Raw genomic sequence first — 26,209 nt, forward strand, 5'->3', positions numbered from 1 at the left:
GAGCCGCACCTCCTTAATTACTGTATGTCGGTCTCACTTTATCCAGGCATTGATATTTCTAGTATTCAGGCATACGCTCAGGGTGTATAGGAGCGTAAGCAGAAGTAGAGGGCCGATCGTGAGCATGATATGGGCCAAAGTGAGAGAGCGAGATTTTCAATTCCTTCTGGTGAGTTTCGAGGTGGTCAGAGACAGCAGTACCCGAGGTATCCAGCCCAGCCATCGGCTAGTGCACCCCCTCAGTTTGTCGGTAGGATATTTGATCATTCCATATAATCAGGGCTTAGTCAGAGTTCCAGAGCCTCTAATTCTCAGTATAGGGGTGAGTCAAGTTAGATGAGGCCACCCTTACCACGGCATGCTCAGTGTGGTAAGCAGCATGTCGGGCAGTGCCTTATAGGGCTGGGTGTTTGTTATACTTGTGGTTTTCCAGGCCACGTTATGACAGATTGTCCGACGAGAGGTGGTGCAGGTATAGTTCAGCCAACGAGATCTGTAGCCAATTCGTCATCATTAGTACGCCCCCCTAGGCAAGATTCACAGGCACCAGCTAGTTGTGGTAGAGGCAAAAGTGGATCATCTAGCTCGAGCGGTCCTCAGAATTGTATCTATGCCTTAGCGGGTCGACAGGATCATGAGTCATCACCTGATGTTATTATAGGTATATTATCAGTCTCCTCATATGATGTATATGAATTGATTTATCTAGGTTCCACCTTATCGTACGTCACTCCATTGGTTGCTAGTAAGTTTGGGATAGAACCTGAGTTGATTGAACCTTTTGAGATGTCTACACCTGTTGGGGATCCAGTGATTGCTAGACGGCTATATAAAGACTGTATAGTAGTAGTTCATAGTTGTTCTACAGTAGCAGACCTGATTGAGTTAGATATGGTGGAATTTGATGTTATAATGGGTATGGATTGGTTGGCTTCTTGTTATGCTAACGTTGATTATAGATCAAAGATGGTTCGGTTCCAGTTTCTAGGGGAGCCAATTCTGGAGTAGAAAGGTAATACTGCATCGCCAAGAGGTAGGTTTATTTCCTATCTCAAGGCAAGGAAGATGACCATAAAGGGCTATATTTATCACTTAGTTCGGGTACTGGATGTGAAAGTAGAGTCACCAACCCTTCAATCTATCCCGGTGGTTAATGAGTTTCCCGATGTTTTTCCCGATGAGCTTCCAAGCCTTCCGCCAGAGAGGGAGATTGAGTTTGCTATTGACATATTACCAGATACTCAGCCGATATCTATTCATCCTTATAGAATGGCATATGTAGAGCTGAGAGAGTTGAAAGCACAACTGAGGGATTTGCTTGAAAAAGGCTTTATCAGACCCAGTACATCACCGTGGGGAGCACCTGTGTTATTTGTGAGAAAGAAAGATGGTTCCTTGCGGATGTGTATTGATTACAGATAGTTTAATAGGGCGACGATCAAGAATAAGTACCCGCTCCCGAGGATTGATGATTTATTTGATTAGTTGCAGGGTGCCAGGTGTTTCTCGAAGATAGACTTGAGGTCAGGGTACCATCAGGTAAGGGTTAGAGGGAAAGATATTTCGAAGACAGCATTTAGGACCAGATACGGGCACTTTGAGTTTCGTGTTATGTCGTTCGGTTTGACCAATATCCCAGCAGTATTCATGGACTTGATGGACCGTGTGTTCAGACCCTTTCTAGATCTGTTCATGATTGTATTTATATATGATATTTTGGTTTATTCTCGTTCAGAGGCTGAGCATGCAAATCATTTGCGTACTTGGCTTACAGTTCTACAATAAAAGAAGTTGTGCGCAAAATTCTCCAAATGTGAATTCTGGTTGAATTCTGTAGCTTTCCTTGGACATATTATTTTAGGTGAGGGTATTCGGGTTGATACACAGAAGATTGAGGTAGTGAAGAGTTGGCCTAGACCCACGACACCGACGGAGGTTCGTAGCTTCCTGGATTTGGTAGGTTATTACAACAGATTTGTAGAGAGCTTTTCTTCTCTTTCAGCACCATTGACAAAGTTGACTCAGAAGGCAACTAAGTTTCAGTGGACTGATGCTTGTGAGCGGAGTTTCCAAGCATTAAAGTACAGATTGACTTCAGCACCGGTTCTGACACTCCCAAAGGGTATCGATGGTTATGCTATCTTTTGTGATGCTTCGGGCATTGGATAGGATTGTGTACTGATGAAACATGGTAAGGTTGTAGCTTATGCTTCTAGACAACTAAGAAAGCACGAGAAGAATTACTCGACCCATGATTTAGGGTTAGCCGCGATGATTCATGCACTAAAGATGTGGAGGCACTATTTGTATGGCATTCATGTTGATATCTATATGGATCATAAGAGCCTTTAGTATATCTTCAAGCAAAAGGAATTGAATTTATGCCAAAAGAGATGGTTGGAGCTATTGAAAGACTATGACGTTGATATTTTATACCATCCGGGGAAGGCGAATGTAGTAGCCGACACCCTCAGCCGTAGATCTATGGGTAGCCTGTCATATTTACAGCCAGAGAAGTGTGGGATAGCCCATGAGTTTCATCAACTAGCTAGTCTTGGAGTTTAATTACTGGACTCAGGTGATACCAGAGTTACTATCCAGGACACGACAACATCCTCTTTAGTAACTGAAGTGAAGGAACGCCAGTATGAGGATCCTGTGCTAGCTCATTACAGAGATACATCCCCTCAAAAGGAGAATACACCATTTGAGATTACAGGAGATGGAGTCCTCAGATATCGAGGTCAATTATGTGTTCCTTATGTGGCAGGGTTGCGCCAGCAGGTTATGGGAGAAGCTCACTATTCTCGTTATTTTATTCATCTAGGAGCGACAAAGATGTATCATGATATCGGAGGACTATACTGGTGGGACAGAATGAAGAAGGATATAGCAGAGTTTGTTGCTCAGTGCCCTAATTGTCAGCAGGGGATTGAGCATCAGAAACCCGGTGGGTTATTGCAGGCTATAGGGATTCCAACTTGGAAATGGGAAGTGATTAATATGGATTTCATCATAGGCTTACCTTGTACCTAGCGTAAATTCGATTCTGTATGGGTTATTGTTGATAGACTTACAAAATCAGCCCATTTTCTGCCTATCAGGACTACGCATTCATCATAGGATTATGCAAGGCTTTACATTAAGGAGATAATACGACTTCATGGTGTCCCTATATCTATTGTCTCATATAGAGGCGCTCAGTTTACAGCTAATTTTTGGAGGTCCTTCCAAAAAGGATTGGGGACTCAAGTAAGTCTTAGTATAGCATTTCATCCCCAGGCAGATGGTTAGGTGGAGCGTACTATTCAGACACTAGAGGATATGCTACGCGCTTGTGTGCTGGACTTCACAGGTAGCTGGGATGATCATCTTCCACTTATTGAGTTCACATATGATAATAGCTATCATTCAAGCATCTAGGTGGCTCCATATGAAGCACTTTATGGACGGAAGTGTAGGTCACCTAACGGATGGTTTGAGGTTGGGGAAAATAAGTTAGTAGGACCAGATTTGGTACAGCAGGCACTTGAGAAGATTAATCTTATACATGAAAATCTATTAGCAGCTCAGAGTTGTCAGAAGTCATATGCAGATAATCGACGATGAGACTTGGAGTTTCAGGTAGATGACTGGGTATTCCTAAAGGTATCACCGATGAAAGGCATTATGAGATTAGGTAAGAAATAATAGCTTAGCCCTCGATACATTGGACCTTATAAGATCATATGCAGAGTAGGCCAGGTAGCATATGAGTTAGACTTGCCTTCCAACTTGGAGTCCGTACATCCAATTTTTCACGTGTCTATGCTCCGCAAGTGTATTGAAGATCCTTCTAGAGTCATTCCAGTTGATGATGTTCAGGTCACAGAGAAGCTATCATATGAGGAAGCTCCCATTGCTATACTAGATAGACAAGTTCGGAGATTGAGAACTAAGGACGTAGCTTCAGTTAAAGTACTTTGGAGGAACAAGAATATGGAGGAGATGACTTGGGAAGCTGAAGAAGACATGAAGTCTAGGTATCCTCACTTATTTCCACTTCCAGAGGAGGATCAGACTGAGATATCACAACCTTTAGGTACTTATATGATACTTGATTCTTATGTTAGTTATTGTCATTGGTCATGTGAGGCCATTGGTGTTATTGATGATTGCAGACCTGTGTGGCTTTGTGTTGTTGTGTTTTCTATCTAATAGGTTGGTAGTATTACCGTTATATAGGAGACTCTACCAAAACTTTCTATAGATCTCTGAGAGTTTAACATTCAAGGATGAATGTTTATAAGGGGGGAAGATTGTTACACCCTGTGCATCCCAACAGAGGCGGATCCAGGAATTTAACTTTATGGGTTTAAGATTTAAAATTCTAGGACAAACCTCAAGATACTATACAATAATAACTGAACCATGTACAAGTGTTCATATTCAATATATTTAAAAAGTACCAAACCACTAAACATAACATATATTCAGTAAATATCACCATTAAAATTGTGCCCGACGACTTGTCTTGTTTTGAAAATGATCAATGATCGCATCATTAGGTATACTTTCAAATACTTCATCTTTTATATAACAAACTAAATAGTCATTTATAAACTCATCACCAATTCTGCTCCGCAAGTCATTTTTGATGTATTTCATTGAAGAAAAAGCTCTTTTTACCGTTGCAGTAGCGATAAACAATATCAAACTCAACTTCACAAGCAAATAAACAAGTCCCTAAGTCTTGTGCAGCTCTATTTCAACTAGTATTTCTGAAAGATCTCCAAGCCCTTTCAAGTTAGACAAATCACGGTCTTCTCTTACATAAAGAATATAATTGTCAAGCTATTAGTTAAGATCTTCAAGCTTGGAAATACTATACTCATGAGGATAAAGTTTAGCAAGCTTCATAATTCTTTCTTTATCATAATTTGTAAAAGAATTATCCGGACTCAAACTAGCCATACCAAGAAGTAGATCACTATTCAATGCATCAAAATGGCTATTAAGTTCTGAAAGCTGCAAATCAATGACAGCATTAAAAATATCTACATGCAAATGAAGAGAGTATATCACACTTGAACTCCTACACTTTGACTTTCCAAGATAATATTTCTTATCCATTTCAGGGATCATAATACCATATTTGGCACAAAAATGATGAGGCATCGGCTATCAAAGATTCCCATTTAGACTCTCTCATTAATTGCAATTGGCTCTTGGCGAAACCAACGAGCTTCACAACATTTACAATATTCTGATATTTTCTTTACAAAACGATATTCAAATCATTTTGTAATTGCTAATACTTTTAACATCAAATGCAATAAATGCACAAACTCAAAATATCTTATGTCATTCACTAGACTTTTTGCCATTGATCTCTCAAGATAATTTGCACCTTCACTTGCAAGAACTTCAAGAACATGAATAATTGACGAGAATAATACAATAAAGTTATACACTGTCTTAAAATTATATCCCCAACGGGTATCTCCTGGCCTTTGAAGTCCAAGTTCTTGATTTTGTCTACTTCTCGTATCAACTTCACCAAGCATAAGCAATTCCTCTAGTTTTTGTGCTTGATCCTCTCGGAGCATCTACCTGCGCTTAAAAGAACTTCCAATAGTATTCAAGACATTAGAAACAATATCAAAAAATTGATCCACATCATAATGTTTCTTTGCAACAGCTACAAGAGTCAATTGCAATTGATGAACAAAGCAATGTACGCAATAAGCTAAAAGAGTATCTTTCAAGATTAACGTCTTAAGCCCATTGATTTCTCCTTGCATATTACTAGCTCCATCATAACCTTGTCCCCATATTTGTGATCAACTTAATGAATGCTCTAAAATTAAAGAATTTTTTATTTTTTTTATTTTTATATAAAGCTTTCCCAGCATGAGTCTGGGCTATGATATATTGATGCATTACAAAATGAGGGGGTCTAAGTGTGATGACCCAAAATATTATCTTTAAATTTAATAAGTAATTATGTGTTCTAAGACCTTAAAAAGTACCATTTATCATTCCTCAACTTGCGTGCGCAGTCCGTAAAATTTTTCCAAAAGTTTTCATGTGAAAAACGGATTAAAAAGTGAAATAGAGCTTTAAAACTCAACTGAGTTGACTTTGCTCAACATTTTTAGCAAATGGACCCGGATCAGTATTTTAACAGTTCCGGTAGTTCCGTATCATGATTTGGGACTTGAGCGTATGCCCGAAATTTAATTTGGAGGTCCCTAGCTCAAGTTATGACCATTTAACGGAACTAGCAATTTAAAGGCTAAAGATTCCAAGTTTGACCACGGGGTTGACTTTTGGATATCGGAGCCGGAATCTGATTATGGAAATTTGAACAGATCCATTATGTCATTTATGATTTGTGTGCCTAATTTGAAGTCATTCCGGATACATTTAATATGTTTTGGCATGAGGTTTGCAAATTGAAAAGTTTAAAACTCAAAGTCCGTATCGAGGTGTGAATTATAATTTCGATGTTATTTGATATGATTTGAGACCCCGAGTAAGTCTGCATTATGTTACGGGACTTGTTGGGATATTTGGATAAGGTCTCGAGGGATTCGGGTGAGTTTCGGACGAAATTCGGATTGTTTAGAGCATGTTGAAAGCAGCAGGTTCTTGGCAGAACCTGGTGTAATCGCACCTGCGCAATGGTGATCGCAGGTGCGCAATTGCATCTGCGAGAAGCTGGTCTCTTCTGCGACCAGGGCACTGGCCAGTTGCATCGCTTCTGCGGAGAAATGAGGCGCAAATGCGCGACCGCTTCTGCGAAGGCTGAATCGCTTCTACGGAAGAGACCGCTTTTGCGGTCGTTTGGTCGCTTCTGCGACGTCGCAGGTGCGATAGAAATGTCCGAAGATGCGGAACCTCGCCTGGAAGCCCTACTTCGAAAATGCGAGATTTTTCTCGCAAATGCGTGGCCGCATGTGCGAAAATATAGCCCGCAGATGTGAAAATACTGGGCAGAACATATAAAATCGGGTCTTAGCCATTTTTACTCATTTTTGAGTTTCAAGTCTCGATTTGGGCGATTTCAAGGGGGATTTTCACGACTTTGAATTGGGTAAGTGTTCTTTAACCAAAAGTGATTATATTTCACAAATTCATGTCTATATTCATCATTTATTTCAGATTTAGTTGGAAGAAATTGGACTTTTTATAAAATCTTTCAAAAATGAAAAGTTAAGATTTGAAGATCCATTTGATATCGGAATTGGATAATTTTTGCATGGTTGAACTCGTATCAGAACGGGTGTTCGGATTTTGTGAGTTTTTCCGGGATTTGAGACATGGGTCCCACTGTCAAATATTTAAATGAATTTCGGATTTTAATCCGGAAAATTAGTAAACTTCATATGGAATTAATTCCTATGATTAGTATTGAATATATCGAATTGTTTGTAAATAGATTTGAAGCTTTCGGAGTCAAAATTAAAAGAAAAAGTTGTGGTTGAATAATTGATTGGAATTTACAAAGTGAGGTAAGTGTCGTGGTTAACCTTGATTTGAGGGAATAGAGCCCTTAAATTATTTGTTATCTGAAATGCATGTGAACGACGTATAGGCGAGGTGACGAGTGTCTATACGTTGTGAAATTTATTGGTTGCCTGCTTACTTGAAAAATCACAAATTATTTTAAACCATAAATTAATTGTTATAATAATTGTTTCTCTCCTATTCTTTGTCAAATATTAATTCTTAAATTCCTGTAATAATTGCTACATGCTTATTTGAATTATGTGCACTAATTGCTACCTGACATTTAGCATATTAAATATTAAACTGTCTATTTTCTCCCTGATTTCCAAAATAAATTGCTATTGCCATTGTTTGTTCATAAATAAATTATAATTATTGTGTGCCTTGATGTTTAATAGTTTTCATTGGACGTGGTATTTATTGGAGTAATTTTTATTCACATTATGAGCTGTTTAAAGTTATATATATTGGGGAAATGGGTTGCACGCCGCAACGAAAATGAAAGTAAATATATCAATATTGGGGGATCGGATTGCACGCCGCAATAGACTTATTTAAAAGTCAATATTGGGGGATCGGATTGCACGCCGCAATAGACTTATTTAAAAGTTAATATTGGGGGATCGGATTGCACGCCGCAACAGACTTATTTAAAAGTCTATATATACTTGATTGAAATAAATATATAACAGAATTGATGGAAATGAAAATATATACTTGATTGAAATAAATATATGATAGACTTGATTAAAAGGAATATATATATTGGGAGAGCGGGTTACACGCTGCAACAGAATAAAATGTGAATATATTGTGAGAGCGGGTTGCACGCTGCAACAGAATTGGTTGAAATGATAATGGATTATGACTGCTGAGTTGGCTTCAATTATTATAAATGAGTTACCTGTTTTATTTATATTATTTGTTGTTGTCATTAATATTGCGTACAGGTTAATGTAAGTGAACCGCCTTAGCCTCGTCACTACTTCGTCGAGGTTAGGCTCAGCACTTACCAGTACATGGGGTCGGTTGTACTGATACTACACTCTGCACTTCTTGTGCAGATTTTGGAGTTGGTCCTAGCGGCGTACCATAGACTTGCTCGGCTTTCAGCTACTCGGAGGAGACTTGAGGTATAACTGTATGGCGTCCGCAGTTCTGAAGTCCCCGTCTATTTTACTTTAGTTGTGTGTTTATTTCCAGACAGCTTTATTTTATTCAGACCATTATTCTAGAAGCTCGTGCACTTGTAACACCAATTCTGGGATAGTATTTAGACACCGTTGTTTTTATGGATTATTCACTATATTTCAAACTTTGCTTCCGCATTTGTTTCCTTGTTATTAATAAATTTAAAATTATTTTAAAAATAGATAATATTATTCTAACGTTGGCTTGCCTAGAAAGTGAAATATTAGACGCCATCACGGTCCGAAGGTGGGAATTTCGGGTCGTGACAGTTGGTATCAGAATAGTAGGTTACATAGGTCTCACGAGTCACGAGCAAGCTTAGTAGAGTCTGAAGGATCGGTACGGAGACGTCTGTACTTATCTCTCAGAGGCTATGAAGTTTAGGAACAATATCACTTCTTTCTTATTCTGTCGTGCGAATTAATTCTATCATCGATGATTGGACCATTCTACTCTTAATCTCTCGCAGATGGTGAGAACACGTAATACCTCTACCGATAGACAGGGACCAGAACCCCCGGTGGCAACTATGGCTAGGGGTAGAGGTCGAGGTCGAGGTCATGCTAGAGGTCGAGGCAGAGGCCGAGGTAGAGCTCGGTCTGGAGCTTGAGCAGCTGCTCTTGTTGTAGAACCGCAGGTGGACCTTTAGGAGGAGGCTCCAGTTCAGAATGTACCAGTTGGACCAGTTCAGGTCCCGGAAGGATTCATAGCCACTCCAGTACTTCAGGATGCTCTAGTCCGTTTGGTAAGTCTTATGGAGGGCGTGGCCCAGAATGGTACATTTCCAGTGGCACCAGCCATCTCACAGGCTAGGGGAGGAGCACAAACTCCCACTACTCTCGCTCCGGAGCAGATGGCTCCCCATAATCAGGCTCCAGCAGCCCCGCCAGTTGGAGTAGTTCAGCAAGTTGTTGCGGCACAGATCGGTGATAGGCCTGCCATGTCTTTTGAGGCCTTAGTGAGACTGGATAAGTTTACCAAGCTCTTTTCAGTTCACTTCAGTGGTACACCTTCTGAGGACCCACAGGATTATCTTGAACGTTGCCATGAGGTGCTGTGGAACATGGGTATAGTTGAGACCAATGGGGTCGATTTTGCTGTATTTTAGATGACGGGTTCTGCCAAGAGGTGGTGGAGAGATTATACTTTGACCCGACCAGTCGGATCGCATGCACTTACCTGGGAGCAGTTCTCTCAGCTATTTCTGGAAAAGTTCCTCCCTATTACACTGAGAGAGAAATTCTGCAAGCAATTTGAGCATCTACAGTAGGGCAGTATGACTATTACTCAGTATGAGTCCCGTTTTGTGGATTTGGCTCGTCATGCTCTTCTTTTACTACCTATGGAGGGAGAGAGAGTGAGGAGGTTTATTGAGGGACTCACTCACCCTATCAGACTTCAGATGGCCAAAGAGACCGGAAGTAAAATTTCTTTTCAGGCGACTGCTAATGTCGCAAGGAGGATCGAGATGGTTCTTGCATAGGAGAGAGGGTAGAGGTCCGATAAGAGGCCTCGTCAGTTCGGTGGTTTTAGTGGTGCCTTGTCTGGAGGCAGAGGTAATTTTGGTAGGGGTCATCCTCCCAGATCGTTTCATTCATCACTTCATGTATCTCCCGGTACTTCAGGGAGTCACGATCCTATTATGCCTTACTCTGGGCAGCCAGTATTCAGTGCACATTCAGCTCCTATCAGTGCATCACCACTCCAGAGTTACTACAGCGGTTATCCGGCCTATTTGGATCAGCTTCAGCTTCAGCAGCCACGGCATCAGGATGGGTGTTATGAGTGTGGGAACATTGGTCATATCAGGAGGTATTGCCCTAGATTGGCGAGTAACAGATATCGGCAAGATTCTCGTGCCATCATATCGGCGCTGGTTACTTCACCGCCTACTCATCCAGCTAGAGGTAGGGGTCAGACAGCTAGAGGTGGAGGTTAGGCCATTAGAGGTGGAGGTCAGACCGTTAGAGGTAGAGGCCAGCCAGCTAGAGGTCGTCCCAGAAACGCAGTTCAGAGTGGTAGGGCCCAGCCTCGATTTTATGCTTTTCTAGCTAGGCCTGAGGCTGAGTCATCTGATGTTGTGATCACAGGTATTATTACAATTTGCCATAGAGATGCTTCAGTTCTATTTGATCCAGGATCTACTTATTCCTATGTGTCCTCCTATTTTGCTTCATATTTGGTTGTGCCTTGTGATTCTCTGAGTGCTTACGTGTGTGTATGTACACCGGTGGGAGACTCTGTTGTAGTAGATCATGTCTATCGTTCGTGTGTGATTACTATTGGTAATCTTGAGACTAGTGTGGATCTTCTACTTCTTGATATGGTAGATTTTGATGTCATCTTGGGTATGGATTGGTTGTCACCTTATCATGCTATATTGGATTGTCATGCAAAGACAATGACCCTAGTTATGCCGGGGTTACCTCGGTTAGAGTGGAAAGGAACTCCTGGTCATTCTGCTAGCAAGGTTATTTCTTATATGAAAGCTCGATGTATGGTAGAGAAAGGGTGTCTAGCCTATTTGACTTATATTTGCGATCCCAATGTGGATGCTCCTTCTATGGACTCAGTACCAGTTGTTCGTGAATTTTCAGAAGTATTTCCTGCAGATTTAACGGGAATGCCACCCGAAAAAGATATTGACTTCTTTATTGATTTGGCTCCGGGCACTCAGCTCATTTCTTTTCCACCATACCGTATGGCCCCGCCGGAGTTGAAATAATTGAAAGAGTAGTTACAAGACTTGCTTGATCAGGGATTCATTAGACCCAGTAGTCTCGCCCTGGGGTGCACCAGTATTATTTGTAAAGAAGAAAGATAGATCTATGTGGATGTGTATAGATTATCAACAGGAACAAAGCCACTATCAAAAACAAATATCTGCTGCCAAGAATTGATGATTTATTTGATCAGCTTCAGGGTGACAAGGTATTTTCGAAGATCAATTTGAGGTCTGGTTACCATCAGTTGAAGATTAGTGCATCTTATGTCTCTAAAACAGCTTTTCAAACTCGGTATGGGCATTACGAATTCCTAGTGATGTCATTTGGGTTGACAAATGCCCCAGCAGCATTTATGGATTTGATGAATAGGGTGTTCAAGCCTTATTTGGATTCTTTTGTGGTTGTATTCATTGATGATATCTTGATTTACTCCAGCAGTCGAGAGGAACATGAGCAGCATCTTTAAAGTGTGCTTCACACCTTGAAGAATAATCAATTATATGCCAAGTTTTCAAAATGTGAGTTTTGGTTAGACTCAGTTGCCTTTTTGGGGCATGTTGTATCGGCAGAAGGCATAAAGGTGGATCCTAAGAAGATTGAGGTTGTTCAGAATTGGCCTAGACCTACTTCAGTTACAGAGATCCGGAGTTTCCTGGGTTTAGCAGGTTATTATCGTCGGTTCGTGGAAGGATTTTCATCTATAGCAAGCCCATTGACCAGATTGACCCAGAAAGGTGTCCCATTCAGATGGTCAGACGAGTGTGAGTTGAGCTTTCAGAAACTCAAGACCGCTTTGACTACGGCGCCAGTGTTGGTATTACCCACAGGTTCAGGATCGTATACGGTATATTGTGATGCATCTCACATTGGGCTTGGTGCAGTATTAATGAAAGATGTCAAGGTAATTGCATATGCGTCGCGACAGTTGAAAGTTCACGAGAAGAATTATCCTGTTCATGACTTAGAATTGGCAGCCATTGTTCATGCGCTGAAGATTTGGAGGCATTACCTTTACGGTGTCTCGTGTGAGATATTTACTAATCATCGTAGCCTTCAGTATCTGTTCAAACAAAAGGATCTTAATTTGAGGCAGAGAAGATGGTAGGAGTTGTTGAAAGACTATGATATCACCATTTTGTATTACCCCGGAAAGGCCAATGTGGTGGGCGATGCTTTGAGTAGAAAAGCTATGAGTATGGGCAATATTGCGTATATTCTGGTTGGTGAGAGGCCATTAGCTGCAGATGTTTAGACTTTGGCTAATCAGTTCATGAGGTTAGATGTTTCAGAACCCAGTCGGGTTCTAGCTTGCACAGTCACTCGGTCTTCTTTATATGAGCGCATCAGAGAGAGGCAGTATGATGATCCTCATTTACTTGTCCTTAAGGACACGGTGCGGCACGGTGATGACAAACAAGTTGTTATGGGGGAAGATGGAGTTCTGTGAATGCAGCGTCGTATTTGTGTGCCTAATGTAGATGGGCTTCATGAATTAATTCTTGAAGAAGCACACAGTTCCAGGTATTCTATTCATCCAGGTACCGCCAAAATATGTCAAGATTTGCGGCAACATTATTGGTGGAGGAGAATGAAAAAGGATATAGTTACATATGTAGCTCGGTGTCTGAATTGTCAGCAAGTTAAGTACGAGCATCAGATACCTGGTGGTCTGCTTCAAAAGTTAGAAATTCCTGAGTAGAAGTGGGAGCGTATCACTATGGATGTTGTTGTTGGGCTCCCACGGACTAAGAGAAAATTTGACGCAGTTTGGGTCATTGTGGACAGGTTGACCAAGTCAGCACATTTTATTCCAGTGGCAGTTACCTATTCTTTAGAGAGGTTAGCTGAAATTTACATTCGTGAGATTATCCGCCTTCACGGTGTGCCCGTGTCTATTATTTCATATCGAGCAACGCAGTTTACCTCACATTTCTGGAAGGCTGTACAGCATGAGTTAGGCACGCGGGTGGAGTTGAGTACAACATTTCATCCACAGACAGACGGATAGTCAGAGCGCACTACTCAAATATTGGAAGATATGCTCTGCGCTTGTGTTATAGACTTTGGAGGTTCTTGGGATCATTTCTTGCCACTTGAAAGTTTGCTTATAATAATAGCTACCAGTCGAGCATTCAGATGGCTCCATATGTGGCATTATACGGAAGGCGATGCCGATCGCCAGTTGGTTGGTTTGAACCGGGAGAGGCTCGATTGTTGGGTATCGATTTGGTACAGGATGCCTTGGATAAAGTCAAGATTATTCAGGATCGACTTCGCACAGCTCAGTCTATGCAAATGAGTTATGCCGACCGTAAAGTTAGTGATATTGCATTCATGGTTGGAGAAAGAATATTTCTCCGGGTTTCACCTATGAAAGGTGTAATGAGGTTCGGAAAGAAGGGCAAGTTGAGCCCTAGGTATATCGGACCCTTTGAAATTCTTGAAAGGGTGGGTGAAGTAGCCTACAGGCTTGCATTACCACCTAGTTTATCAGCGGTTCATCCGGTGTTCCATGTGTCTATGCTCCGAAAATATCATGGTGATCCGTCCCATGTGTTAGATTTCAGCTCAGTCCAATTGGACAAAGATTTGACTTACGAGGAGGAGCTAGTGGCTATTATAGCCCGGCAGGTCTGATAGTTGAGGAATAAGAGTTATCCTTCAATTCGGGTGCAATGGAGAGGTCGGCCGGTAGAGGCATCTACCTGGGAGTCCGAATCGGACATGTGGAGTAAATATACACACCTTTTCTCCAGCTCAGGCACTTTTTCTAACTCCGTTCGAGGACGAACGTTTGTTTTAGAGGTGGAGAATGTGATGACCCAAAATATCATCTTTAAATTTAATAAGTAATTCTATATTCTAAGACCTCGAAAATCACCATTTATCATTCCTCGACTTGTGTGCACAGTCCGTAAAATATTTCGGAAAGTTTTTATGTGAAAAACGGATTAAAATGTGAAATAGAGCTTTAAAACTCAACTAAGTTAACTTTGGTCAATATTTTTAGCAAACGGACCCGGATCAGTGTTTTGACAGTTCTGGTAGCTCCGTATTGTGATTTGAGAGTTGGGCGTATGCCCGCAATTTAATTTGGAGGTCCCTAGCTCAAGTTATGACCATTTAACGGAACTAGCAATTTAAAGGCTAAAGATTTCAAGTTTCACCACGAGGTTGACTTTTTGATATCGGAGCTGGAATCTGATTCTGGAAATTTGAACAGCTCCGTTATGTCATTTATGATTTGTGTGCCAAATTTGAAGTCATTCCGGATTCATTTAATGTGTTTTGGCACGAGGTTTGCAAATTGAAAAGTTTAAAACTCAAAGTCCGAATCGAGGTGTGCATTGCAATTTCGATGTTATTTGATGTGATTTGAGACCCCCGAGTAAGTCTGTATTATGTTACGGGACTTGTTGGGATATTTGGATAAGGTCCTGAGGGGCTCGGGTGAGTTTCGGACGAAATTTGGATTGTTTAGAGCATGTTGAAAGCAGCAGGTTCTTGGCAGAACCTGGTGTAATCGCACCTGCGCAATGGTGATCGCAGGTGCGCAACCGCATCTGCGAGAAGCTGGTCGCTTCTGCGACCTGGGCACTGGCTAGTTGCATCGCTTCTACGGAGAAATGGGGCGCAAATGCGCGACCGCTTCTGCGAAGGCTGAATCACTTCTGCGGAAGAGACCGCTTCTGCGGTCGTTTGGTCGCTTCTGTGACGTCGCAGGTGCGATAGAAATATCCGCAGATGCGGAACCTCACCTGGCAGCCCTACTTCGCAAATGCGAGATTTTTCTCGCAAATGCGTGACCGCAGATACAAAAATATAGCCCGCAGATGCGAAAATGCTGGGCAGAATACATAAAATCGGGTCTTAGCCATTTTTACTCATTTTTGAGTTTCAAGTCTCGAATTTGGGAGATTTCAAGGGGAATTTTCACGACTTTGAATTGGGTAAGTGTTCTTTAATCAAAAGTGATTATATTTCACAAATTCATGTCTATATTCATCATTTATTTCAGATTTAGATGGAAGAAATTGGACTTTTTATAAAATCTTTCAAAAACAAAAAGTTAAGATTTGAAGGTCCATTTGATATCGGAATTGGATAATTTTTGTATGGTTGAACTCGTATCGGAACGGGTGTTCGGATTTCGTGAGTTTTTCTGGGATTTGAGACGTGGGTCCCACTGTCGAATATTTAAATGAATTTCGAATTTTAATCCGGAAAATTAGTAAAATTCATATGGAATTAATTCCTATGATTAGTATTGAATATATCGAATTGTTTGTGAATAGATTTGAAGCTTTGAGAGTCAAAATTAAAAGGAAAAGTTGTGGTTGAATAATTGATTGGAATTTGCAAAGCGAGGTAAGCATCATGGTTAACCTTGACTTGAGGGAATAGAGCCCTTAAATTATTTGTTATGTGAAATGCATGTGAACGACGTATAGGCGAGGTGACGAGTGTCTATACATCGTGAAATTTATTGGTTGCCTGCTTACTTGAAAAATCACAAATTATTTTAAACCATAAATTAATTGCTATAATAATTGCTCCTCTCCTATTCTTTGCCAAATATTAATTCTTAAATTCCTGTAATAATTGCTACATGCTTATTTGAATTATGTGCACTAATTGCTACTTGACATTTAGCATATTAAATATTAAACTGTCTATTTTCTCCCTGATTTCCAAAATAAATTGTTATTGCCATTGTTTGTTCATAAATAAATTATAATTATTGTGTGCCTTGATGCTTAATAGTTTCTCATTGGACGTGGTATTTATTAGAGTAATTTTTATTCATATTATGAGCTGTTTAAAGTTATTTATATTGGGGGAACGGGTTGCACGCCGCAACGAAAATAAAAGTAAATATATCAATATTGGGGGATCGGATTGCACGCCGCAATAGACTTATTTAAAAGTCAATATTGGGAGATCGGATTGCACGCCGCAATAGACTTATATAAAAGTCAATATTGGGGGATCAGATTGCACGCCGCAATAGACTTATTTAAAAGTCAATATTGGGGGATCGGATTGCACTCCGCAACAGACTTATTTAAAAGTCTATATATATACTTGATTGGAATAAATATATGACAGACTTGATTAAAAGAAATATATATATTGGGAGAGCGGGTTGCACGCTGCAAAAGAATTAAATGTGAATATATTGTGAGAGCGGGTTGTACGCTGCAACAGAATTGGTTGAAATGATAATGGATTATGACTGCTGAGTTGGCTTCAATTATTATAAATGAGTTACCTGTTTTATTTCTATTATTTGTTGTTGTCATTAATATTGCGTACAGGTTAATGTAAGTGAACCGCCTTAGCCTCGTCAGTATTTCGTCGAGGTTAGGCTCAGCACTTACCAGTACATGGGGTCGGTTGTACTGATACTACACTCTGCACTTCTTGTGCAGATTTTGGAGTTGGTCCCAGCGGCGTACCATAGGCTTGCTCGGATTTCAGCTACTCGGAGGAGACTTGAGGTATAACTGCATGGCGTCCGCAGTTCTGAAGTCTCCGTCTATTTTATTTTAGTTGCGTGTTTATTTTCAGACAGCTTTATTTTATTCAGACCATTATTCTAGAAGCTCGTGTACTTGTGACACCAATTCTGGGATAGTGTTTAGACACCGTTTGTTTTATGGATTATTCACTATATTTCAAACTTTGCTTCCGTATTTGTTTTCTTGTTATTAATAAATTTAAAATTATTTTAAAAATAGATAATATTATTCTAATATTGGCTTGCCTAGCAAGTGAAATGTTAGGCGTCATCACGGTCCAAAGATGGGAATTTCGGATCGTGACACTATGCCTTACCACAGAGTACAACAAGATAGACTGCTATTGCAACCATCGCAAAAATATGTAGAGAAGGGACCGTATGGACTTACAACTCCCTTCTTTTTCTATACAACTTAACTAACAAAAAAATTAGCTTTGTCACACCTAATCCTAATACTAGGAATCTGCCACTTATCTAGGAGAAAAGGGCCTTTTGCAACATTGGCCAATTGATGATAGGATAGGTAGACAATATCATCATTCTGTGAAGTGGCCATTTTTTCCAAGGAGTCAGCTACCTTGTTAGCTTCCCTTAAACGGTGCATAACATATACATTGATTAATTCAAGGCTGTGTACAATCTCTTCAATCACCATCTTCAATTTATTGTTCTTGGTGGACCTCTTTCTTAGCATCTCAACAATCAACAACGAATCCATCTCCAAGTCAATATTTCTGTAACCAGTTCGGATACACCACTCTACTCCGAACTTAGCAGCTATGGTTTCAGCAAAGTTGTTATTGTTGCGCTTTATCGGAATCGAGAAGGCCATAATAAAATTACCATTTACGTCCCTCGCAATTTCTCCAATACCAGCATTACCAGTTGCCTTAATGTAGCTCCCATTTGTGTTTATCTTAATTCTACCACTCTCGGGTGTGCACCACTGTACTTGCTTCCAAATCGGAATTGGTCTCAACCTTTCCACAATGTCACAAATTTGATGCCAACATGGTGGTAGTTGTATGTTTGGGAAGGTTCTATTAATCACAGCCTTAATGTTCCACACTACCTGGTATTCTATATTCCTACGATTGAACTTTTTTTTGTTACCATACTTGCAAGCAGTACTCATTTTCCACAACTCCCAACATATAGTTATAGGAGTAATTTGCAATATCAATTTATGCACCAAATTACTTGATTTCCTTTTCCACCACTTCTTGAGAACCCCATTGATAGAATCAGTTTGCAATTGCACCCCAAGTGGTGTACCAAAGTACTTCCAGATATGATTTGCAGATTCCCCTTCAAAGAAAATATGTTGTAATGTTTCACATTTGGGTGAATAGATTGCCTTTTGCAATGACAATGCAGTTGTATCTTTAACATGAACAATACTAAGGAATCGCTCAATAAGTTTTCCCTCTTTGTTGATATATCGCAGAATAAGAGACATTTGTTCCTTATGAGAGACATCCTTAAATTCATCAACCAATATTCTGAAATAATCTCCATTCATCTCTTCCACAGTTTCTTTCATTGTTTCTTTTGCACAAGCATTCACAATCTCTTTTTGGATATTTGGAGCAATCATCATATTATTCCGTGGAACTTTTTCTAACACAACTTTTTTCACTTCATCATCTGCATTTGCATACCATTGCAAGAGTTTTAGAAAGTTTCCTCTTTTTGTAGATGTTCTGCCTTCATTGTGGCCTCGAAAAGGCATTTCTTGTTTTAAGAGAAATCTTGCCACATCAATCGAAGCAGTCAACCGAAGTCGATACTCACTTTTAGCTTTCTCAGACTGCTTGTCAAAAGAAGTTAAAATTGATTGTTCCTGATTTATTAAATCTCTCATCATTTTGAAACATCAATTGTGAAGACTATTCACTTCACCAATATGTGCATTAAGCCTTTCTGTAGCTTTATTCCAAGCTTTAAAATCACTCTTTGTGAAAGAATCCCCGACCTTTTCATGTCCTCCATGCTCATTTTTAAATAAGTAGCAACATAAGCAAAATGTCACATCAACTTTAATACTATATTCTAACCAACCCGAATATAAATTAAACTACTCCAGATTAAATTGACGCATTAGTCCACCAAAATTTCTTTTTGGAAACTTATGATTACGAGGTTGACATGGCCTTCTTTAATATAATATCTCCTCACCCGGTCACGCGGGTTAGGAGAATATTCTGAGATTTGCTTTCTTTCAGCAGGATCAGGTTTAAGATCCAAATTCAACATTTCATCTTTGTTTAATTCTGTTAAAGGCTTAATATTATCATGAATAATTGGACATGGAGAACTACTTGGCAAAGGAGAGCTAGTACTGGAATTTGGAGGAGTTGGAATAGCCTTGAAAAATCTCGTGATATATATATATATATATATATATATATATATATACATATATATATATATAAGAAGCAAAGTGTTCCCTGCAAAATTGATTTTGAATAAGATAGTCAGTCATTTATTTTATTAGATATTTTCATCTATCATCTTCTCTACATTGAAATGTCCAACTAAACTAGTTACATATGAACCAACTTTATTATCAATATAAGTTTATTAAATTATCCCAAAAAAAGTGTTTAAAATCTTATAGGGTTACATACGTTTTTCAGAATTTTAAGTATTTAAGACTTAAAGGTAGTAACTTTCTTCTCTATACCTTTATCATTGAGAGTGGAAAATGGTTTTTTTTTTTCTAATTGCCAGCAAAAAACTTCAAAAATAAATAAAATAAATTATCCATAAGAAGTAGATAATGAGCAATTGTACCATTATTATAACTTATAATATATAAACTACATCATAATAGAGAATCATAACCATAAAGCCATAGATTCATACCAGCAAAATCAAGAACAAGATTGATTATAGGCCTTTGATTTTTGAAACCCTAACTTTAGAAGTTTGGGGTTGAAAAAGCTTCAATTTCTTAATCTGATGTGTGCCCGAGAAGAATAAGACTCCCTTTGATTTTTTATGTTTTTGAAAAGAGTATAAAAGTCCATTATGTCAATGAAGTACAATAAAAAAGTATTTAAATGATTAAATGGGTCCATAACTTTTAGGCAACATGAAAATAGCACTTTTTATTTAATTTAATGAAAACGAACAAAGGGATCCCATGTGTCGATGTGTTACAAACTAAGAAAAGGACAAAAAGGCTCATACAACTCTAATACAAAATAGAGTGAAAGTGGTGAATAGAACTCGGGTCTCCAGCAAGGAACGGAAGTAAGATGACATTTTTCACCACCGAATCCATAGCCTCTTTTATTTTATGGGTTCATAGTTTAATATATAACCAAATTTTGCTGAATTTGTACAGTATATGCTTGATTTTTGTCGAACGTTATGGGTTCATTTGAACCCTTACCCAATATGCTGGATCCGCCCCTGCATCCCAAGGTGACGTATAATGAATATGAGATTTTTTAATCATGATTTAAATGTTTTTAAAGTCAAAATATGACTATATATGATGTATGGATAGAAAATATAAAGTTTGAGAAAAATCAGATTTAAATTGCGGAAAAACTGACTAAGGATTTGCCTTGTAACAGAGCTTTTTGAGAAATATATTTTGTATTCTATATGAGGTATTTTTGGAACATATTATTTACCAAATTGAAGGTCTTGGAATGTAGTTTCTAATGCTTTTAACTATTTATTCATACGACATCCGGATAAAAAGATATAAGCGTCGGAAGATGGGCGAATGAGAGGGTGCTAAGCTAGCACCTCTTTGACTTTTCAAAAGTTGATATATATGTCTTAACTCGTCTCTCTCTTCATTTTTACATAGAACCCGAATAGAGAACACCATAAAACATGTCCTTGAGCTCTCTAATAGTGTTTCAAAGAATACTAACATCCCGGGTACGAAATCGAGAAGCGATAACATCAGAACGATCCCTACGACGTAAGTATCGCTATATCGCCTCTCTTTTTCTTTGTAGTTTGAGTATTGGAATGTATTTAATAGTTAATAAAATGCCTAATTTCTGTATTTAAGTGTTTAAATATCAAGGAAGGTTGATAAATTTATTTTCTAATATTTAGAACTCACGGGACGGTGATTGAAAGTCGTGAGTTCGATTTATTTCACTTTTAGTGGACTGTTTTGTATCCCACTCGTGTTGGACTATTGTTCTGCTGATTTATGGAGTTTGGAAGGATGAAGGGCGTGGAGAAACTCCACATGTGGTAGGGTAGTAGGCTGGTTGCTCGTTGTTGCAATTTCAAGTTAATTGATAACTTATTGATTGGGTATGTTATAGTATATTTGGGGGTTTTGTTGTATTGAAGGTTCCGAATTGTAGTTGGGTTGTTTTTGAGTTGCTTATTGTATTGTGTTTTTATCTCGCCTATAGTGATCTTGAGGGAGAAGTGAAATCAGGAGAAATGCTGCCCGTTTTATTTTAGAATCGAGTTATCATTTGAGATACGTGATATACCACCACCATCTAAGTTGTACACGTATTTCTTTGTTAGAGGGTTGGCACGTTAGTTGTCATAAGCTTGTTGTTGAGTTGTATTGACGACCTGAGGTATGTTAAGGCTATCCATTCTTTTCTTTTGGCATGATCCATATGATACAAACGAAACGTGCAAACGCTGAACTTTCATAAATGACTCTATTCATAGAAGTACTAGGGGTTCCTATGTTCTGGATTCCCCATATGTCCTACTTTCATATTGTCTGTTCATGGGTCTCATAACATACCGAGAGATATTATTGACTTAATTCATTATGCATTGCATCCATTTATACATGTGTACTGACCCATGACTAGATGACGTTATATACGGGTATAGTATATGTATATGGATATGGGGGAAAGGTTATGGCGTTATATACGCACCACCACCTGATTAGCTGGTATACATTTATGATTTCGCCCACAGAGGCTGAGATGATATGATGGAATGCCCTTAGAGGATTGATGGTGTTATGTACGCATATACCTATGCATGATATGATATTTATACACATATGCATGACATTATAAATGTTTCATGATTCACAAATCTATTCAAACTTACAGGTTGAGTCCTTTACTCCATGTTTCTTTCATGTCTGTTATATACTAATTTTTATGGCTTACATACTCGGTAGATTAATCGTTCTGACGCCCCTATTGCCTGGGGGCCTATGTTTCATGCCGGAGGTACAGGTAGACATGCTGACGGTCCCCCATATTAGGATCCTTGCTCAGCGAGATTTAGTGTGCTCCATTTTATCGAGAGCTGCTATTGAGTTTTAGTATTATACTTTTGTGTACATATGGGTATGACGGGGCCCGGGGCCCAGTCCCATCCTCCATACAGTTGTACACTCTGTTAGAGGTCTGTAGATAGTCATGTATAGTTGGATAGTATGTGGCCTTGTCGACTCGCCCTACCGTCATATTTTCCCACGTATATTGTTCATATGAATCAGTAGTTTATTTCCAGACGTTAGGAATGACCTACACTTATTTCATGTTTATATCTTAGACATATGCTTAGGAGTGTTCGATAGGTAGCACTCGGGCACTCGTCACAGCCCCTCGGTTTGGGTCGTGACAGTAACTCAGTATGGTTCAGTATTTCAGTATCATGTATTGTTGTATGATTCTCGGTTCCTAATTTTAAATCCCTGAATGTTGAACACCTGTATTTGGGCATGAGGCCGTAGTTTATGCTTTAAGCATATTTGGGTCTGGGGCCGTAATTTATGCTTTATGCATTTTTGGGCCTGAGGCCGCAATTATATATACGTATAATTAGGCCCGAAATCGTAGCTTGTGTATATATATATTGGGCCTGAGGCCGTAGTTTATTTATTTAGATAAACATGTGGTTCATCATTCAGAAGAGGGAGTATTTATATCCTTACTTCGTTGTTCATTTATCAGTTATCAGTTCGGTTTCTGTATTTACAGTTATTTCTTTTAGTTGTTTTACATATCAGTGCAATTCAAATGTACTGATGTCCCTTTCACCCGGGGCCTGCATCTCACGGTGCAGGTAATGATTTACAGGTTGGCGATTCAGAGCGCTAGAATTCTCGTACCAGCTATTTGGTGATCCCCAGTTCTTACGGGGCATTATCATTACTTTACAGTCTTTCACTATTTACAGACAGCCAGTGTTTTCAGTACTTTATTAGAGAATTCATAGACTAGAGTAATAGTTAGACAAAGTCACAAGCTTTTCATGTTAAACAATATTGGCTACAAATATGTTTCAGACTCGTATTAGTATTTTCGCACTTTGACTTATATCATTCAAACTTTCAGTGTATCAGCATATGTTAGTTTATCTTCCGCATTTAGTATGTTATGATATCACATGTTGATTCAGCGAGCTAGTTGGTTCGCTTGGTCGCATGTAGTTAGGCACCGGGTGTCGTGTTACATCCAAGCCCAGATTCGAGGCGTAACACTTACTTTACCTCAGCTCAAATTATCCTGGTAATGAAATAATCTTTTGTTGATCAAGTGTCTCAGTGATTTGAAAATAGTTTCGAGTATTTTAACAGGCCCCATGTTCACTTGTAGCAACTTGACTTACATAGTCAATGATACAGGGAAATCAACCTGGCCAAATACATTATATTGCTCGAAGAACACCCCAACAAAACATAAGTTATAAATAAACATCATCGAGAATATAGACCATCTCTCATTCGTCAATCCAAGAAGTGCATCAACATCATCGAGGATTATATCATCATGTATCATATCAAAAATAGCATGTGGAGATTCATCCAAGGTCATCTCTGAGCCACAATTACACCAGACCGATCCCATGTCAAGACCTATGTAGCTAGCACTAATAACAACTAGTTATTGTGGAGCTATGGGGCAAAGCTAAAGCTCCATTAGATTCCCTTAATAACGATGTTACTCTCTACCGCAGATGGTATCACAACTGGGATATTCAATTAAAAGCTCATATCGAACACAAGTGCTACAACTTCAAAAATTTGGCGAACATCCTTCTGATTAGCACAAACATGAACCTTCATGAGATTTGCTCAGAAGAAAAGCCGCAGCATCTCCTTCGCTCGGCATGTAACTAGCTTTGAACAACTACTTTTCCAGCATGTATTTTTCAAGAAAGCTTCATTGATATCCAGTGGTTATTATGTCAATTTCATGTTCTAGTATAATATTCACTGAGCGATCGATCTGGTACGAGGGAATAGCAGTTGCAGCAACAAAGAAAGTTGATCCAACCTTGTCGCCTCCAGAGACACCACCTATTCTCTTGGTCTTGCATACTATATATGACATCGGAAGACCAAGAACACGAGGCACATACTTCTAGTGTTCCCGAGGGGCCAGGGAAGAGGAGAACGTGTGCACCTTATTGCCAGCTGCTAGTCCCGCCAATGTTGTTGTATTTGTAAATAATAATTCTGCAAAATATAAGCTATCGTAATGAAACAGTAATTAATTCGAGCCCACTGAATTCACAGTGTTTCCTTAAGGAATTTAATCCCCTCCTAGTACCCAAGGTAATGGATTATTTCCTACCAGGATAGAACGAATCACACACTGGTGTAGCGGTACTTCAAACCCCAGTGTTTCAGCGAACACAAAGTTCGGTAGCAAATCACACTTACAGTTGCTTCGTTTGAAGTTAAAACAATGCAGAACAAAGGAGTAGAAACTCAGAAAATCGTATGGAAATGCTGAGAGGAAGGAGTGCAATGTATAGCCAAAGTTGAGCGTTTTTCAGTTTTGTTGGTATTTTTCGTTCGTGTCTTTCTTCAATAGCTGCTGCACATATATATAGCAGCCTTGAAGATGAACGACCCTCCATCCTCCATGGTGGAGCATGCACTAGCTTGTTTGTGGAGCAAGAACTTGGCCATGGTGGGAAGAGCATTAGGCAGCTGCTATTGCAGCTGGTGGTCAATACACGGATTAGAACATATCCGTTACAAATGCGGATAATCTTACATTAATATTTACTATTAACAAATAAATTTAGTCCAAAAAATTAATCAATCAATCGATCATTTGACCAAATCCAAATCCAAACCGGAAGCCGTAGCCGTAGCCGAAGCCGAGCCGAAGCCGAGCCGAGCGAGCGACGACGACGACGGCGCGAAGCTTGCTTTCTTCTTAACTCTTTAAGAGCTACAAGAAGAGCAATTATATATATACCCACCAAAAATCTTTTTCTCTTCCAATATGGGACAATGTCTCATTGTCAAGAGGGAAAAACTTAAAATTTTACTCAAAATTTTCATTTTTCCTCCATTTCCCATTCACCCTCATTTTAAAACTATTTTATCTTAAATAACAAAAACCTCAACAATCCCCCACATAAATGGGGAATGGCTATATAACGGAAGTATGCATGGAAAAACTGTGTGATTTACAAGCAAGGATTAATCGCATCTGGATAAGTAGGTTTCCCTTTAAACTTTCCGTAGTAAATTTATGTCGGATATACTCGGTCAATCGGTAGACTTGATATCTTTGAACCGTCGATCTTTGGTGTATACCTAGACAACCATAAGTCACACAATAAACCCTTAACCGTCTTTGGTTCTCATTGTTGTGTTCGTTTCAGCGATGAACACCGCCTGGTTTCATAAATGCGTAGAGAACTGGCCTTACAAAGTTCTCCTTGAAGCGGCTAACACTTCACACTTACATAGGTGATTCCTAAACGTGTCATCTTGTAGATACACTATTTGATATACCCCGTATCAAATTTAGAAATCATTAAAAAGCCTTAATGCTTTATCCTTGGTACTGAACATTGTCTCATCACGAGAACGGACTAAAATTTTATTTGACAATGTTGAACCGTCATTAATGACTTTGTTTGATCTCCTTGAACCTAGATCTTGGGATCTCCAGTCTTCTAGGTAGATTTACCGCCACAATGACTTGTTCTTGGCCATAGCCCCATTCCCCTTGATAATTTCTCAACTACCTCTCTAGTTAGGCCTTTTATAAGTGGATCCGACACATTATTACTTGACTTTACATAGTCAATCGTGATAATTCCTCTAGAGAGTAATTGCCTAATGATTTTATGTCTTCGTCGTATATGACGAGATTTACCGTTATACATAACGCTCCCAGCCCTTCCAATTGTCGCTTGACTATCACAATGTATGCATATTGGTGCCAACGGTTTGGGCCAAAATGGAATGTCTTCCAAGAAATTCCGGAGCCATTCAGCTTCTTCACCGGCTTTATCTAAGGCTATGAATTCAGCCTCCATTGTAGAGCGGACA

The 26,209-nt window shown here is 39.3% G+C and overlaps 1 protein-coding gene across 1 annotated transcript; it reads right to left on the reverse strand.

Annotated features, from left to right (window-relative positions):
* Positions 1-4,836: 4,836 nt before the first annotated feature.
* Positions 4,837-5,588, reverse strand: LOC142177296 (uncharacterized). Its single transcript, XM_075245770.1, has 2 exons — positions 5,352-5,588; positions 4,837-5,007 (listed from the first exon to the last, which is right to left on the reverse strand). The coding sequence occupies exons 1-2, from the start codon at positions 5,586-5,588 to the stop codon at positions 4,837-4,839; spliced, it is 408 nt and encodes a 135-aa protein (XP_075101871.1).
* Between the last annotated feature and the right edge of the window lie 20,621 nt (positions 5,589-26,209).

This window comes from Nicotiana tabacum, chromosome 23 (genome assembly GCF_000715075.1).
Source record: "Nicotiana tabacum cultivar K326 chromosome 23, ASM71507v2, whole genome shotgun sequence".
Lineage (NCBI taxonomy): Eukaryota > Viridiplantae > Streptophyta > Magnoliopsida > Solanales > Solanaceae > Nicotiana > Nicotiana tabacum.